The sequence below is a fragment of the Schistocerca gregaria genome, chromosome 10 (genome assembly GCF_023897955.1).
Source record: "Schistocerca gregaria isolate iqSchGreg1 chromosome 10, iqSchGreg1.2, whole genome shotgun sequence".
Lineage (NCBI taxonomy): Eukaryota > Metazoa > Arthropoda > Insecta > Orthoptera > Acrididae > Schistocerca > Schistocerca gregaria.
The window spans coordinates 202,112,096-202,130,650 of NC_064929.1; the positions used below are offsets into that span (position 1 = coordinate 202,112,096).

The 18,555-nt window shown below is 45.7% G+C and overlaps 1 protein-coding gene across 1 annotated transcript in view; it reads left to right on the forward strand.

The window, feature by feature from the left end:
- LOC126293640 (uncharacterized) overlaps positions 1-18,555 on the forward strand; it is a 759,104-nt gene that overhangs the window by 403,250 nt on the left and 337,299 nt on the right. Inside the window, exon 2 of the mRNA XM_049986916.1 lies at positions 18,330-18,540. Within this exon, the coding sequence (XP_049842873.1) occupies positions 18,330-18,540 (211 nt within the window). The remainder of the gene's footprint in view (positions 1-18,329; positions 18,541-18,555) is intronic.

An 18,555-nucleotide genomic window follows, 5' to 3' on the forward strand; every position in this document is an offset into this window, starting at 1 on the left:
ACAAATGCTAGAAACGTAGGTTTGCCTTTTCTTAATCTTTCTTCTAAGATAAGTCGTAAGGTCAGTATTGTCTCACGTGTTCCAACATTTCTACGGAATCCAAAGTGATCCTCCCCGAGGTCTGCATCTACCAGTTTTTCCATTCGTCTGTAAAGAATTCGCGTTAGTATTTTGCAGCCGTGGCTTATTAAATTGATAGTTCGGTAATTTTCACATCTGTCAGCACCTGCTTTCTTTGGGATTGGGATTATTATATTCTTCTTGAAGTCTGAAGGTATTTCGCCTGTCTCGTACATCTTGCTCACCAGCTGGTAGAGTTTTGTCATCACCGGCTCTCCCAAGGCCGTCAGTAGCTCTAATGGAATGTTGTCTACTCCGGGGGCCTTGTTTCGACTCAGGTCTTTCAGTGCTCTGTCAAACTCTTCACGCAGTATCGTATCTCCCATTTCATCTTCATCTACATCCTCTTCCATTTCCATAACATTGTCCTCAAGTACATCGCCCTTTTATAAACCTTTTATATGCTCCTTCCACCCTTCTGCCTTCCCTTCTTTGCTTAGAACTGGGTTTCCATCTGAGCTCTTGATATTCATACACGTGGTTCTCTGACGTCGCCAGCCGTGTGTCTACTCGTACATCCGTTATCTATCTTCCCGTACAGGGGAGATGTTCCGGAACCAGCGACATTGAGCAAGCGACTTTCAATTACAATGTCTCCATTGTGCGGAAATACACATGCTGAATGGACGAGTACAGGACTTAACATCTGAGGTCATTAATCCCCAGGACTTAGAACTACTTAAACCTAACTAACCTAAGGACATCACACACATCCATGCCCGAGGCAGTATTCGAACCTGCGACCGTAACGATCGAGCGGTTCCATGCTAAAGCGCCTAGAACCGCTCGGACACTGCAACCGGCCCAGGACGCACAGTAACGGCGTGTCCTCTGCTACTGAAGTTGCAAGCAGTTTGTGTCCACTGTGGTGACGGGTTGGAGTCCACTGTGACGTTTTTCCAAGTACTGGACGCGGTGTCGTCGGCTGGATGGTACCTGTGCGTTTCCGACTGCGAATAATTTTCGTTACGTCCTTCTCTAGGCACTCTCTAAGCAAGCGTTTCTCAGTGGGCACTGGATTTTACGAGAAGTCCCGGTGAGCATCAGATTAATGTGCGCGTCAGTTGGTGTCGCGTGCTGGCTATTTTGACTCCGTACCCTGGTTGTCCGTTCTTATACACACTACTGGCCATTAAAATTGCTACACCAAGAAGAAATGCAGATGAGAAAAGGGTATTCATTGGACGAATATATTATACTACAACTGACATGTGATTACATTTTCACGCAATTTCGGTGTATAGATCCTGAGAAATCAGTACCCAGAACAACCACCTCTGGCCGTAATAACGGCCTTGATACGCCTGGGCATTGAGTCAAACAGAGCTTGGATGGCGTGTACATGTACAGCTGCCCATGCAGCTTCAACACGATACCACAGTTCATCAAGAGTAGTGACTGGCGTATTGTGACGAGCCAATTGATCGGCCACCATTGACCAGACGTTTCCAGTTAGTGACAGATCTGGAGAATATGCTGGCTAGGGCTGCAGTCGAACATTCTCTGTATCCAGAAAGGCCCGTACAGGACCTTCAACATGCGGTCGTGCATTATCCTGAGTTTCGCAGGGATCGAATGAAGGGTAGAGCAAAGGGTCATAACACATCTGAAATGTAACGTCCACTGTTCAAAGTGCCGTCAAAGCGAACAAGAAGTGACTGAGACTTGTAACCAATGGCATCCCATACTATCACGCCAGGTGATACGCCAGTATGGCGATGACGAATACACGCTTCCAATGTGCGTTCTCCACGATGTCGCCAAACACGGATGCGACCATCATTATGCTAGAGTCATCCGAAAAAATGACGTTTTGCCATTCGTGCACCCAGGTTCATCGTCGAGTTCACAATCACAGGCGCTCCTGTCTGTGATGCATCGTCAAGGGTAACCGCAGCCACGGTCTCCGAGCTGATAGTCCATGCTGCTACAGATGTCGTCGAACTGTTCGTGCAGATGTTTGCTGTCTTGCAAACGTCCCCTTCTGTTGACTCAGGGATCGAAGCGTGGCTGCACGATCCGTTACAGCTATGCGGATAAGATGCCTGTCATCTCGACTGCTAGTGATACGAGGCCGTTGGGATCCAGCAGGGCGTTCCGTATTACCCTCTTGAACCGAACGATGCCATATTCTGTTAACAGTCATTGGATCTCGACCAATGCGAGCAGCAGTGTCGCGATACAATGAATCGCAATCACGATAGGCTACAATCCGACCTTTACCAAAGTGGGAAACGTGATGGTACGCATTTCTCCTCCTTACACGGGGTATCACAACAACGTTTCACCAGGCAACTCCGGTCAACTGCTGTTTCTGTTTGAGTAACTGGTTGGAAACTTTCCTCATGTTAGCACGTTGCAGGTATCGCCACCGGCGCCAACCTCGTGTGAATGCTCTGAAAAGCTAATCATTTGCATATCACAGCATCTTCTTCGTGTCGGTTAAATTTCACTTCTGTAGCACGTCATCTTCGTGGTGTAGCAATTTTAATGGCCAGCAGTGTACATAACGCGTTACTTGTGAAGGCTTTGCCTGGTACTACTGGAGTTCACTTTTGTCAGTGTGTGTGGGCTCGTAGTTGTCACTATTCCAAACTGATTTTAGAATCCGACGCTGTAGACTGCAGATGTAATTCATATGAATTATGAATTGTACTTTACAGCCAGTGAAAATTGTTTACTCTAGCTCTCTCATTTCTGAGTCATGTCTATAGTTACCTGTTGGCTGGTATCACGAGTTCGAGCTGTTTACTAAATTGTTTGCATCTACCAAACAAAAAAAAGGAAAAATTTATGCCTTAGTAGTCAAGTCAAAGTGTCCTGCATAACATCGTACTTTTGCACTTTTGTAGTATGTTTAATTTTTACTAAATAATTAAAGAGCTGCCTCTGTGTTAGAGAATTGCTGATTGTATCTCTTGTTAACTGTGGCTTATTTAAAGATGCCTGTGTAGCACGATTGCAGTTTTTAATGGTTTCTAGTACTGTGGTAGTGGCAACCGCCGTCCTGTGTTAGTAGAGGAGGAGGAATTATTTATTGCTTCTGCCGTTGCCTCTGCACCGCCTCTATCATCACAAATTGGAACCACATTTGTCAGTCATTTTGGCTACTTCGACGGCAATGGCGTTTTAATAATTACTGGTAATAACCGATGGTTGATATTTGTGACATATTTTTTGATCATATGTTTTGCGTTTTGTAATGTAAATCTATTCTTACGTCAGTTAATATTCTTTACTGAAAGGAGGTGATTTTATAGTGTTGTCGTTTTGAAGTGTTTTCTGTCAGCTGTGTTATTGGAATTTAGTCTTTTCAGTTCTGGAGGCAATTTGTTAATGTTATTCTTGGATTTTTGCTTTTTAAAAATCAGTTAATTAGTATAATTGCGTAGCCTTCCGCAGCCAGAGTCAGTCGACATAAAAGTTTCTGCGTTTGGTACCGCGTCTTATGTGTAAAACTAGTGCTACCGGAGAAAAAAAAAGCCAACGTTTCGGCCACGGTTACAGCGGCCTTCTTCTGCATCTACTGGTGCGTTCTAGCTATGCAGTGTCCCTTATATTTTGTTGCCACGCTCGAAGTCCGTAAGTTCCGCGGAGCGCTCCACTCTGCCCTCTCGCGATGTCTAATGAGTACTGAGGTCGTTGATATGGAGTACCTGGCAGTAGGTGGCAGCACACTGTACCCAATATGAAAAGCGTAAGTTTTTGGAGTTGTCCGTCATGGACATCCTGCGTACTCATATGTTACCTCCAACACAGCTGTATCGTGGTGCCGTTTTCCAGCTTGACAACTCTCGTCCAGGGCTCGTCTATCTATGAGCTGCATGGGTGATGCTGAGGTACTCCGGTAGCCAGCAAGAAATCCCGAGGTCTGTTCCCAACACAACTCCTCGGACGTGATCTCCTCCGCAGTGCCATTATCCAGGATAACCGGGGTCAGTTACAACAGGTGTCGGACAGCTCGTCTCAGGATGCGGCTTTGTGACAGCCTCGTTAACTGAATCAGTGCGCGCATCCAGGCCACGCGGGGTGAAACTTCCTACTCACAAGTGCGCTCACTGTTAAGACCTTTGTAAATTCGATTCGATTTTGTAATCTCTCCAATAACGTGACAGTCCCTCTCAGTCTGCCGTGAAGTTTCGTTCCCTCCCTGCCCCCCCCCCCCCCGCCCGTGCTTCTGGATCCTTCACTTGTTTTGACAGACGGTGCAGACAGAGCTACTGAGTTTTCCATTAGTTCTCGGATCTGTGTACGTGGGCTCAAGACCATCAAACGTAAGTTCAAAGTGTTTCACACAAACTTCTGTTAGCACCTTCGATCATAGATACTAGCAGGTTGGCCTTGCTGTGCAGAAGCTATAGGGCTGGTGTGATTGCAACACAAACCACGTGACTGTTGGCAAAACGTGGCGGGATTTCAAATCAGCGGTCTACCATCCTATGTTTGTATCGTATTTTTCCCCACCTTTCTCAGTTGACTGCCAAACGCTTCCAACAAAAATTACTTTTTTATTTGCGAAAAATTATGCCAGACCTACATTTAACCTGGATTTGTTCACCGTACCATTTAAAAAAATCTAATAAATACATCGAACGCCACTCTGGTGGTCAGCGGGACGAAATTACTATAAACTATGAATTAAAGTAAAATGTCGTTAAAATTCTTTTAATTAGTAAGAGTGGGCCCGTGTCAAAACTTTAAACACTGGATTCGCCGCGTTTTGAGCTCTAGTCACTTATAAAAGAAAATGGGATATGGGAATTATGCCAACTATAGGTGCCAAAATTGTCGACTTTAGGAGCAGGTTCGTTTTAGAGTATCAATTTTAGATGCAATTGAAAGGTTCAGTTCCCACTATTTTTACAAAAGTTTAAACTATCAGTTTTTAATAAAATGATATTTTAAATGAAAGGTGAGACTTTGAAGTTTCAGACAATAATTTTGGAGCCTAGGTTTAAAAATGACAGGCACTGTAAATATAAATTATAAATATTCATTGTGAATAATAACTAACCTATTAAAACACTTCTCCGCGAAGCACTTCGAGCAAAGCCGCGTATGTGCAGATGGCTTGAAGTTTTTCCGTTTCATGGCCTCTGTCCAAAGCTGCCTTCGGTTTTCATCCTTAGGGAACCTGTGAGTAGGAACGAGAAACAATTATACTTAGTAACCTAATTATCACAGATACTTTTCAAAATGTAATATGAGTCTGACTTTACACGCATCATTTTCAACACTTTAATTTACGTGATACTCTATTACAAGTGTAAAAAATATACAAAATTCACTTCGGCAGATTTTAATAAACGCATCTGCACTATCACAGAAACACTTACAGGTGAAATGTAATGCCATTTCCCCCGACAAAAGGCTGAGTACAGCCATAAGCGCAACACGAAACAACCATGTTTTGCCAACATTCACGTGACTTTAGCCCAGAGATGTTGGAGCCACGAAAATGACGTCAGGGCCAGTCTATTATATTTATGGTCGAAGGTTAGTAGTCCTTTACAACCTGCGATACATTGTACCGCTCATTTACCATTCAACGGAGATAGTCCTACAAAACATCCTCATCAGTGTTTTTGTCTTCTTTTTTCTTTTTTTAAAAAAGCGAGCTTCGTCTTTGATGTACGTCAGACATACAGACGCAACAAACAAGTATTTTCTGCGGGTACTTAGCACTTAGTCACGAACGTGGTCTCGACACAATGAGGTCGTTTATTTCCGTGTTTTCGTTGCGAGCAGACTTTTTGAGCGAGGCAGCAAATTCCCATCTGGCCGTTTGTTTATTCTGTGTCACGCTTCTGTCTCCTGCCGTCTCCATTTTTCACGCACGGTTCGTCGCCACCCCTCCTCCCCCCTTCCCCGCCTCCCGGCGAAGCCACCACGAAACCGCGTCCGCTGTGTTTTTTCAAGTTTCGCCGCTCGCTTGTTAGCTTTTGAGAGCATTTAATAACACTCGCGTGTCGCAAAGAGCGCGCGACCCCCCCGTCGCCGTCATGTAAGGGGGAGGGCGGCCTGTTTTCTGTACACAGAGTCCCATTATCTGTTTCCATCTCTCTCTGTCCCCTTCTGAGTGTCGGCGAGTCACTAGCCATTTCACCGGCGTCTCTCTCTGTTTATCGAAGTGATATTTATATACATGTAGGGGCTTCCAGGCCACGTTAACAGTTTTTTCCCCCGACCGGTTACAGCTATGAGCAGACTACTCTTATTCGTATGTGTTACATCTTTGCTAGTTCGCACGTTCCTCTCCTTCATACACCGGGTGATCAAAAAGTCAGTATAAATTTGAAAATTGAATAAATCACGGAATAATGGAGATAGAGAGGTACAAATTGACACACATGTGTGGAATGACATGGGGTTTTATTAGAACCAAAAAATACAAAATTTCAAAAAATGTGCGACAGCTGGCGCTTCATCTGATCGGAATAGCAATAATTGGCAAAACAAAGAAAGACAAAGCAAAGATGATGTTCTTTACAGGAAATGCTCAATTTGTCCACCATCATTCCTCAACAATAGCTGTAGTGGACGAATAATGTTGTGAACAGCACTGTAAAGCATGTCCGGAGTTATGGTGAGGCATTGGCGTAGGATGTTGTCTTTCAGCATCCCTAGAGGTATCTGTCGATTACGATACACTTGCGACTTCAGGTACACTCAAAGCCAATAATCGCACGGACTGAGGTCTGGGGACGTGGGAGGCCACGGCTGAGCACGCGATCATCACCAAACGACGCGCGCAATAGATCTTTCACGCGTTTAGCAATATGGGGTTGAGCGCCATCCTGCATGTACATGGTTCGTTCCAGCAGGTGTTTATCAGCCAGGCTAGGGATGATGCGATTCTGTAACATATCGGCGTACCTCTCACCCTTCACGGTAGCAGTTACAAAACCAGAATCGCGCATTTCCTCGAAGAAAAAAGACCCGATAACGGTAGATGTGGTAAATCCAACCCATACCGTGACTTTCTCGTCGTGCAATGGAGTTTCCACGACAGTTCTAGAAGATTTTGGTTGCCCACATTCTGGAGTTGTGGGCGTTGACAGACCCTCGGAGCGTGAAATGAGCTTCGTCGATCCACAACACGTTACTCAACCAATCGTCATCTTCCGCCATCTTTTGAAACGCCCACACCGCAAATGGCCTCCGCTTCACCAAATCGCCAGGTAACAGTTCATGATGCCGATGGATTTTGTACGGATAGCATCGGAGGGTACGCCTCAGTGCCAACCAAATAGTAGTGTATGGAATGCCGGTGCGACGTGCGACTGCACGAGCGCTGACTTCCCCGTGCACAGACGAACCCGCTACAGTCTCCATTTCTTCCTGAACTGTCTCAGCAGCATTACGCCTTGTGCTCGGTCGGCCACTACGGGGTCTATCGTCTAAACAACCCGTGGCTTCGAACTTCGAACTCATTCTCGCCACAGCTGCATTTGTCAACGGGCCTTTACCCGGTCGAACCCCCTTCCTATGGCGATAGGATCGTAACGCTGAACTAGAACATTCCCCATTCTGATAATACAGCTTCACTAAAAGTGCCTTTTCAGGCAACGTCAACATGCTGCGACAGCTGGCGCATCTGATTCTCTCTCTCATTACAGCTCCTTTTATACACGATTGTCATGCGCATTCACTGACGTTTTGCTGTCCAGCACCATCTGTCGAACATTTTGTGAACATAGTTTTTTTTTTTGGTTCTAATAGGTTTATTAAGTTTCCAATTTATACTGACTTTTTGATTACCCGGTACATATACATCTACATCTACATGATTACTCTGCAATTCACAATTACCTGCCTAACTGACTTCATCGAACCACCTTTAATATACTTCTGTACCACTCTACTCTCTAACAGTCGGTGGGAAAAAATCACGTAAATGTTCCCCTAAGAGCTTTGATTTCTCTTATTTTGCTATGATCATCATTTCACCCTTTGTAGGTGAGCGTTAACAAAGTATTTTTATACTCTGAGGAGGACGCTGGTAACTCAAATTTCATGAGAAGTCCTTGCCGCAGAGAAAACCGCCTTCGCCTTATTGACTGCCACGCCAATTCGTGTATCATAGCCGTGACACTCTCTATCCTATTTCACGATAATGCAAAACCGGCTGCCCTTCTTTGAACTTTCTCGATGTCCTTCGTCAATCCTGTCTCACTGCACAGCAATATTTCAAAAAATGGTTCAAATGGCTCTGAGCACTATGGGACTTAACAAATGAGGTCATCAGTGCCCTAGAACTTAGAACTACTTAAGGGGGGTAGGACGTCAAACGGGCAGATTTGGAGCAGGAGAGGCACCACAGGACATTTTAATTTCCACTGTCTATACTTTTACAAATAAATTCATAACACTTTAACAGCATGACCAGGAAGGATTCAGGACTCATACTCATAGTAGTGGAAGCGCAAAAATGTGACAAAACACATTTTTTTCATGTGAAATTCCATCATTTTTTCACTTATTACTGGCTGCATTTGTTGTTATAGGTACACTTTTCTTCCTAAGTAAGAGAGATTATTCGATGACTTTTGCACAGCATACAAACCACAGTTGTAGGTATATGAAAATGTAGAAGTTATTTAATTTATGAATAAATGAATGAACTGTTACATTTTAAACTCCATGTTTAGAAAAACTCAAGTTTTATAGTTAATTATCTCAATTCTTCCACAGTTTTTTAATAGATTTGGAAAATTCTAGAGTTTCATACACCTGTAACTACTTTTTGTATGCTATGAAAAATTCATCGAAGAATCTCTCTTACTTAGGAAGAAAAGTGTACCTATAGCAACAAATGCAGTCAGTAATAAATGAAAAAATGATGATATTTCACATGTAAAAGACGGTATTTTTCTACGTTTTTGAACTTCCACTGCGATGAGTGTGAGTCCTCAATTCTTCCTGGTCGTGGTGACAAAGCTTTATGACTTTGTTTGTAAAAGTATAGATAGTAGAAATTAAAATGTCCTGTGGTGACTCTCCTGCTCCAAGACGGCCCGTTTGACGTCCTACCCCCCTTAAAGCAAACTAACATAAGGACATCACACACACCCATGCCCGAGGCAGGACTCGAACCTGCGACGGTAGCAGTCGCGCGGTTCCGGACTGATGCACCTAGAACCGCTCGGCCACAGCGGCCGGCAGCAATATTTCGGAAGAAGGCGAACAGACGTAGTGTAAGCACTCTCTTTAGTAGATCTGTTATGTTTTGTAAGTGTTCTGTCAATAATCGCTGTCTTTGGTTTGCTTTCCCCACAACCTTATCTACGTGATCGTTCCAGCTTGTTATCGTAACTGTCATCCCTAAGTATTTGAGTTTTCAACTTTTAGATTTGTGTGATTTATCATGACACTTTGTTTTTTTAGTGCTCACGTGGATGACTTCGCACTTTTCATGATTTAGAGTCAATTGCCATGTTTTCCGCACCATACTGATACATCGTCTAAATAATTATGCAATTCGTTTTGGAATATGATTACTTTACGTGATGGTAAATGATAGCATCGTCTGCGAACAATCTAAGAGGACTGCTCCGATTAACTCCAAGATTGTTTGTAACTCTGGTTAGGTAGCCAACAACTACGTGTCAGATACAGGCGGACATTGATTCTCTCAAGGCGTGACCGAGGCGCTGGTGTTAAGCTCCTTCCTTGGCCTGTAGTTACGAGGGGAGTGGTGCGTAATGCAAGAGCCTGGCCCGCTTAGCCTCTCAATGTCAAGGGGGTTCCCCCTTCTTGTGGGCCCACCGAAAATTGGCTGCTACTTTTCAGAGCCAGCAAACTGAGTGGAAGGACTGTGATGTGGTCTTCGGGGGGCTACTAATTCCTCTCGAGCTATTCCTTTCAGTGCTATTCCGGAACCTACCCCACCAACCAGCACTGGAGAGAGAGGCGGAGAGAGCCCTTCCATTGGAGTCAACTCCTTTTCGTGAACAAGACCTGGCGCCACCCAACTCAGAGCGCTCCAACCCAGTCAAGAGTCAGCAGCGAAGGCTGCCCATAGGGAGTATGTTGCAGCCTGCTATGTAGCCCTTCCCAAGGAGCAGCTGCCCAGAGGAGTCTCGCCCCTATCCGGAAACGCTCCACTCCAGCCTGTTGAAGAGGAGGATGCACCACTATCTTTGTCCCTGGTCGACATGTACATCTGGTAAGATCTCCTGGGTTTCCTGCCTCGCCTGCAAAGTTTGCGTCTCTTGTCACCTTTGTGGCATTGTGGCCGGAAACTCTGCCCAAAGTCATCTTGGGCGTGCTCTCTGATGCCATGGACGTGTCAGCAGCAAGGAGGAGCCGGTGAAGAAGAAGTCATCGCATCTACTACATATGCAGCAGTTTGACCTGGGCCCTATCACGCGGAAGCGCAGGTGGAGGAGACGGGAATACTCTCGCTCTGCCAGAAAGCCTTCCACCAGAACCATTGCTGCTGTGCACGCGGCCTCATTGATGGGACACTGTTCCAGCAGGCACCAGACATACCAAATTTGGTGGACTTCTGGTCTGACCTCTTCACTGGGAGGCCAACTGCCGTCTCTGGCCTCTTCAGTGATCAGCTCCTGTCCCACTCAGACCTGTTAGATTTTTCGAGATGCTGTGCTCGTCAATCACTGTCGAAGAGGCTGTTGGCAGCTGGTGTTCCTGCCCGCATGTCTTTCCAACTTCACCGTCTACCGAAGGAGGTCTCTGAGAAACTTCTTCCTATACAGAGCCCTCCCTTCCCATATTCTTTGTGTGACGATGTTTCTGATTCTCGAGATGGCTGTGCCAGAATCGCCGGCCGAAGTCTGATCACCATCTCCTTGGTGCTCACTTGGGCCTTTCACAAGGTCGTAGCGTCGCGTCTGATGCAGCAGAGTCCACTGGACAGGCATCAACAAGCGTTCATCTCTCGGAATGCGATGCTGGAAAACACCTGCCTCCTCGACCTGATGCTCACTGACGTGACTCGCTCCTGTGAGACTGTCTACGTGACGTCACCAGACATACTGAAGACATCCGACTTCGTGGACCGTGTGGCTCTGGGCCGTGCACTGAGAGCTCATGGTCTACTGGGCGAGTTTCTTTCATATGTCTTGCACTGCCATGAGGACGGTAGGATGGTGATAATGGATCCTAGGCAGGGTAGGACTGTTTAGCCTTCCAGAGGAGCGACCCTCTCTCCCCTCCTCTTCAGCTGTGTCCTCGACCTTGGCCTACACCAGATTCCTCCCCACATCGGCACCCATGCCCTCAGCCGCCAGATCAACGTGGCGGCCTTCGAAGATGACATCTTGCCATTTGCTTCCCATACCGGGAAGGCTGCAGTCCATCGTCGATACCACTGTCACAACCCTGGGCTATCCAGAGTTGGTGAATGGCTCCAAATGTCTCGCTCTCCCTCATACCTACGGCATCTGGCCGCGAGAGGAAGGTTAAAGTGGATGACGGGAAAACCTTCACATTCGACTTCGGCACTTACCGAAGCACATGCTCTGACAACTCTTGTCTTGTATATCGTGCAAATAGTAAATATTCGCTGAATACGGCGTATCCATCTAACATGCTATTGACATTTAACACCATTCGATGGTTTCGCAATACAACGCTAATAGGAACGGTAAAGACTAGTATCGTCGAATCAAGAGAATGTGAATGATGTACTCCTTCGAAGAACAAGTCGATGTGTTTCTCATTTACGGAGAATGCCAACGAAATTCAGTGAGTGCTAGAGATTAACACGCTGAAAGATATGCTCAACGTACTCACCCTACACATACATATGTGTATGATAAATTGGGAATAACTGGATCTTTAACGAATTGGTAACATTTCCGGCAAAGGAAAGTTACTAACGAGGAAGCAGAAACTGCTACACTTGCCACTGTGGTTCGAGATTATTGTGTTAGTTCGAGTCAAATTGCAAGGCAATTTGGCATGAGCCATAATAGTGTTGTTCGTGTTCTGGATCGTCACAAATATCATCCTTACCATATCAGTCTCCACCAAGTATTAACCGGTAGGGAGTGTATGCGTCGCATTGAATTCTGCCGAAGGGCTCAACTTCAGATTCAGACGGAGGACACATTTATTAATCTGATTTCATTTACTGACGAGGATACAATCACCAGCCACGGAAATGTTAATTTGCATAACATGCATTATTGGGCAACTGAAAATCCATGTTGGCTGCGGCAAATTACACACCAAAAACCGTGGTCGGTGAATGTGTGGTGTGGGATTCTGGAGGACAGAATTATAGGCCGCTATTTCATCGAAGGAAATATTAATGGTAGGAAGTACACCACATTCCTGCAAGAAACTTTACGTCTGTTATTGGAAGAAATACCTTTAAGAACAAAGAACAGAATGTCGTATCAACACAATGGGCGTCCGGCATATTTTCGCTGATGGCTGGAAATGAGTTGCAGAGACAATTCCCAGATCGTTGGATTATATGCGGAGGAGATGTGTCGTGGCCAGCTCGTTCGCCAGAGTTGACGCCTGTGGATTTTTCTCTTGTGGGGATTCGTAAAAGACATTGTTTATAAAGACGTTCCAACTATACCTGGAGATATGCGAGAGAGAATCGTCAGAGCACGTGCTTCGATAAGTGCCGAAGTGATAAGGAATACCACTCAATCCATGATAAGAAGATTGCATCACTGCATTGATACCAATGATCATCACTTCGAACACCTTCTGTAAATGGACGTTCATGCCGCCTTTGTGACCTTCGTTGACCTTCAAAGACCTTACTATCATTGGATTCGTCTCGGTAGCCGCTATCAGAAATTAAGTACCAAACTATAGCATCCCATTTACAAAACCAAAGTTGATCTTCATATCTCTGAAGCGACCCCACCTAGCAAGAAAAACCAACGTGATATTATGCCCCTCGTTGCCCATGCAACTTTTGTACCACAAACTTTTCAGCTTCTATCATATTGAGTTATTCTTGGTGGCAGTAGTTAGTAACTTAATCTTAATTATTAAAGTTTCGTGTAAAAAATTAAAGTAAATCGGTCAACAATTTTTCGAGAATTTTGATAACGACGTTTTCACTTTACAGATAGTTTTGTACAGTGGGTAATGAGGGATGAAGTAATGCTTATTTGACAAACAAACTGCTTCCAGCTGTGTATGAAGCTTTATTTATAGGAACACGGCAGGTGTCGTGATATCGAACGACGTCCTCATGTGTACAGGTGGACAAGGAGCAAAACATACAGTCGACATTATCATCCAAAAACGGAGATCTTAATAATATAAGGTATATGACGACCAGTACGAAATTACTGTACGTTTTTGAGACATTAAGCCTATGAGATAGGAAGAATGGGGACTCAACCTTCTCCAATGAAATGCTATTACACGCAACAAGAAGGGCTTCACGAATGAAATTCACCAGTTGTGAAAACAGACATGTTAAAGCCACGTTGACCCATAATGGAAAGGAAGAAGAGATACAGCCCCAGCTAGAAGCGTTCATAGCACGACGGTTAAAAAAAAAAAAAAAGAAAAAAAAATCAGGAAGTGACGTACAGCATCCTTCGAATCGCCTCACAGCTAGTCAACTGTTAGTCAACGTACTCATGTGTGTCAAGAAGGGCTGTAGCGGTTGGAGGGATGCTGTGCCCCACCTCCCGATATAATATGGTTTTCTTTTTTTTCCCTCTCGCACCTTTGGGATATCAACGCTGCCAACTGGGACTCTTTCTTGTTTATTTTTCTTTTTCGTTGTAGGTTAACGCGGTTTTTCTCAGCTGGTGAATTTGATTCGTGATGCTCTTCTTGTTGCGTGCAGTAGCATTTTGTTTGAACAGCGCAGAGTCCCCACGTTTCCCATGTCAATGACGTGTGTATATTTTCAAACTGGTTGACATATGGTTTTTGTTATTAGGATTTGTGTCTGTTTTTGGATCATAATGTCGACTGCGTGTTTTGGATCTTGTTCAGCAGGTCGTTGTGGTCGAGCGGTTCTAGGCGCTTCAGTCCGGAACCGTGTTGCTGCTACGGTCACAGGTTCGTATCCTGCCTCGGGCGTGGGTGTGTGTGATATCTTTAGGTTAGTTAGATTTCAGTAATTCTTAGTCTAGGGGACAGATGACCTCAGATATTAAGTCCCATACTGCTCAGAGCCATTTGGACCCATTTGATCTTGTTCAGACGTACACCTGAGGATGTGATTTGATATCACGAAGCCGACAGTTTTCCTATAAATAACGGTTCATACACAACTGGAAGCGATTTGTTTGCCAAATGATATTTGTTTATGGATTACGTGTATGGTTATATATATCATATATGCGGACTTATGTCTGCACGAATATTGATTCGAGTGTCGTGGGAAAGTTGACGAACATCGGTCAAGTAGTTTTCCAGTACTTTGGTAACAACTTTAATTGACGACTTGTCTTTATGTAGTAGTGTAATTTATAATACTTTTTAAGAAATTTCACTTTTCAGAAATGCTTTTCCCACTATCGTCAACTTTTGTTGAATTTCACCTTATAACTTGTTTTCAAGACACCATCTGGTCTGGTCAGTGCTGCTTCAAAATCCTTTGCCGTTTCTGAGAGAATCAGAATGGAAGTGCCAAACCTCAAAATTTTCACTTTTACTCCCTTAACTTAATTCCCTTTCCACGAGCACTCCTTGGACTTCTCAAATGAAGAAAAAGAACAACACTGGCTGGTATGGTGACTGAAGAATATATAACGACACATAATGAATTTCATCCCTAGTGGATGCTGTCGAACTCCGTGACTGTTCCTTTATGAGGTGTAGAAAATTATCTGCTATCAGTCACAATAAAAGGTTATTTATTTTCACACGACCGGTTTCGGGCTTGCGCCCATCTTCAGGTGTTTATACATTCATGTACATGTTTGTCCTTTTGGAGATCAATAAAGATGAGGCACCATTATTACAGTTATACTGTGGCGATAACTAAGTGGCAATACTATCACCACAGCGTAACTGTAATAATGGTGCCTCATCTTTATTGATCTCCAAAAGGACAAACATGTACATGAATGTATAAGCACCTGAAGATGGGCGCAAGCCCGAAACCGGTCGTGTGAAAATAAGTAACCCCTTATTCCCTTATTGTGACTGGAGCAGATAATTTTCTACACCTCATACAACGACATGTTCAGTTTCTCGCTGGGTTTCGAAATCTGGCTCGTAATTAGGAGGTAGAGGACGGCCTTGCTGGAATGCCACGGGAGAGGCGCGTCCTGTCGTCACTTCCTTTGGAGAACAATGAGGTGGGAGACTCGCTACTGTACAATAGACAGCGGCGGCCGTGGAGGCTACCCGGGTCTCACGCTCCTCGTGCGGGTGCGCACGTTTAATCAGAGCGTGTGTGCGTGTGTGTGTGTGTGTGTGTGGGAGTGCTGGGACGGTAATGGCGGACCTGTGTCTGAGCCGAGGGGGCGGGCAGCAGGCGGGGGCGCGGGAATCCTGTGTAAACACGGCAGGCCGGCGCTCTGCAGTCTTCCGGGTTGCACGCTCGTGGGACAGGCGCGATGTGCGCGTGTGCAGGTGGTGGTGGTGGTGGTGGTGGTGGTGGCATCGCGTGCACGAGAGGTACAACAGGGCACTGCATTGGCGGAGCTCTCATTTGTACTCGGGTGATTCATACGACAAAGGTTCCCAACGTGATTACCCCCGAACGACAGAAATGAGGTCTTTGGGCGCGGAATGATAGAGCTAGGCGCTTGGGACATTCCTTTACGGAAATACGAGGTTCACTCCAAAAGAAATGCACACTATTTTTTTAAAATCCATCTTTTATTCTACATGTTTGAAAGTTTTACAGTGGTGTAGATACATCATTTAGGAACAATATTTTCATTTCTCCCCATAATTCCCATCCCTCTCAACTGCCTTCCGCCATCTTCGAACCAGCGCCTCCATCTACATCTACATACATGCTCCGCAATCCACCATACGGTGCGTGGCAGAGGGTACCTGGTACCACAACTATCCTCTTCTCTCCCTGTTCCACTCCCAAACAGAACGAGGGAAAAATGACTGCCTATATGCCTCGTACCACAACTAGCATCTTCTCTCCCTGTTCCACTCCCAAACAGAACGAGGGAAAAATGACTGCCTATATGCCTCTGTACGAGTCCTAATCTCTCTAACCTTATATTTGTGGTCTTTCCGCGAAATATAAGTTGGCGGCAGTAAAACTGTACTGCAGTCAGCCTGAAATGCTGGTTCTCTAAATTTCCTCAGTCGCGATTCACGAACAGAACGCCTCCTCTCCTCTAGCGACTCCCACCCCAGTTCCTGAAGCATTTCCGTAACACTCGCGTGATGATCAAACCAACCAGTAACAAATCCAGCACCCCGCCTCTGACCTCCCGCAATCCGACCTGATAGGGATCGCCGGCCGCGGTGGTCTCGCGGTTACGGCGCTCAGTCCGGAACCGCGTGACTGCTACGGTCGCAGGTTCGAATCCTGCCTCGGGCATGGACGTGTGTGATATCCTTCGGTTAGTTAGGTTTAAGTAGGTCTAAGTTCTAGGGGACTGATGACCACAGATGTTAAGTCCTATAGTGCTCAGAGCCAATTGAACCATTTTGATAGGGATCCCAAATGCTCGAGCAGTACTCAAGAATAGGTCGTATTAGTGTTTTATAAGCGATCTCCTTTACAGATGAACCACATCTTCCCAAAATTCTACCAATGAATCGAAGACGACTATCCGCCTTCCCCACAACTGCCATTACATGCTTGTCCCACTTCATATCGCTCTGCAATGGTACGCCCAAATACTTAATCGACGTGACTGTGTCAAGCGCTACACAGCTAATGGAGTATTCGAACATAACAGGATTCTTTTTCCTATTCATCTGCATTAATTTACATTTATCCATATTTAGAGTTATCTGCCATTCTTTACACCAGTCACAAATCCTGTCCAAGTCACCTTGTATCCTCCTACAGTCACTCAACGACGACACCTTTCCGTACACCACAGCATCATCGGCAAACAGCCGCACATTGCTATCCACCCTATCCAAAAGATCATTTATGTAGACGGAAAACAACAGCGGACCCACCACACTTCCCTGGGGCACTCCAGATGATACCCTCACTTCCGATGAACACTCACCATCGAGGACAACGTACTGGGTTCCCGCTCGGTAAAATTCTGGACCAACCTGCTGGAGGCACTGTTTGGCACCGTGCACAAGGGAGTCATCATCTTCAAAACTTGTTCCACGAAGAGAGTCTTTCAGTTTCCCAAAGAGATGATAGTCACATGGAGCCAGGTCAGGACTGTAAGGCGGGGTGTTTCATTGTTGTCCATCCGAGTTTTGTGATCGCCTCCACGGTTCTTTGACTGACATGTGGCCGTGCCTAGTCGTGTAACTGCAACACATGCACCTGTTGCCGATGTGGTCGAACACGACTCAGTCGAGCTTGAAGTTTCTTCAGTATCGTCACATATGCATTATAATTTATAGTGGTACCACTTGGCATGATATCCTCAAGCAAGAATCGAAAAACACCGTGCCATAACTTTTCCAGCAGAAGGTGCGGTTTTGATATTTTTTTTTTTTTTTTTTTTTTTTTTTTTTTTTTTTTTTTTTTTGCTTGGGTGAATTCATATGATGCCGCTCCAGTGATTGCCTCTTCGTCTCTGGTGAAAAATGATGGAGCCGTGTTTCATCACCTGTCACAATTCTTCCAAGAAATTCATCTCCACCATTCTCGTACTGTTGCAAAAGTTCGCTGCATACCGTTTTTCTTGTTTCCTTGTGAGCCACTGTCAACATCCTCGTAGCCCACCTGGCACAAAGCTTTTTTTAACGCCAACACTTTCAGCATTCTGGAAACACTGCCTTCCCCTGTCCCAACGTTGCGCGACAATTCGTTCACTGTGATGCGCCTGTCGGCAGTCACCAATTCGTTAACTCTCTGCACATTGTCACCCTGCCTGTGCACGGTTGCTAACTATCCAACGGTGCACGGGCAGGGTGACAACTCCAGCGAGCGACCGAATGGCGTAAATTGCCCCGAAGATGACCCCATCGCGGGTTGAAACGGTTTGGCGCCAAAATGAACTAATGCTATAGTGACTGTCATTTTGAATAATTGCGGAGAAGTGGTGGTTTCGGCGACAAACGGCCGCCCCCGACGCGCGCCCGGCAGTGCACAGCAGTGCTCTACAGTGTCGCCTCGCCGTGTTTTGCAGGGATGCGGCCGCTGACCGAGCTGGTGGGCCACATGGAGCCAGCACACTACGACCGCCGACTGCTGCTGCCGCACGCCCACCCACGCACCGCCCACGCGGACACACACGCCGGACAGCGGCAGCGCCGCGACGCCGGCGCCGACGACGCGGACGTCGACGCCGAGTACAGCCTGCAGCGCGAGCTGCGCCTCGACGTCACCACGCACGGCAGGTCGGTCTCTCTCCG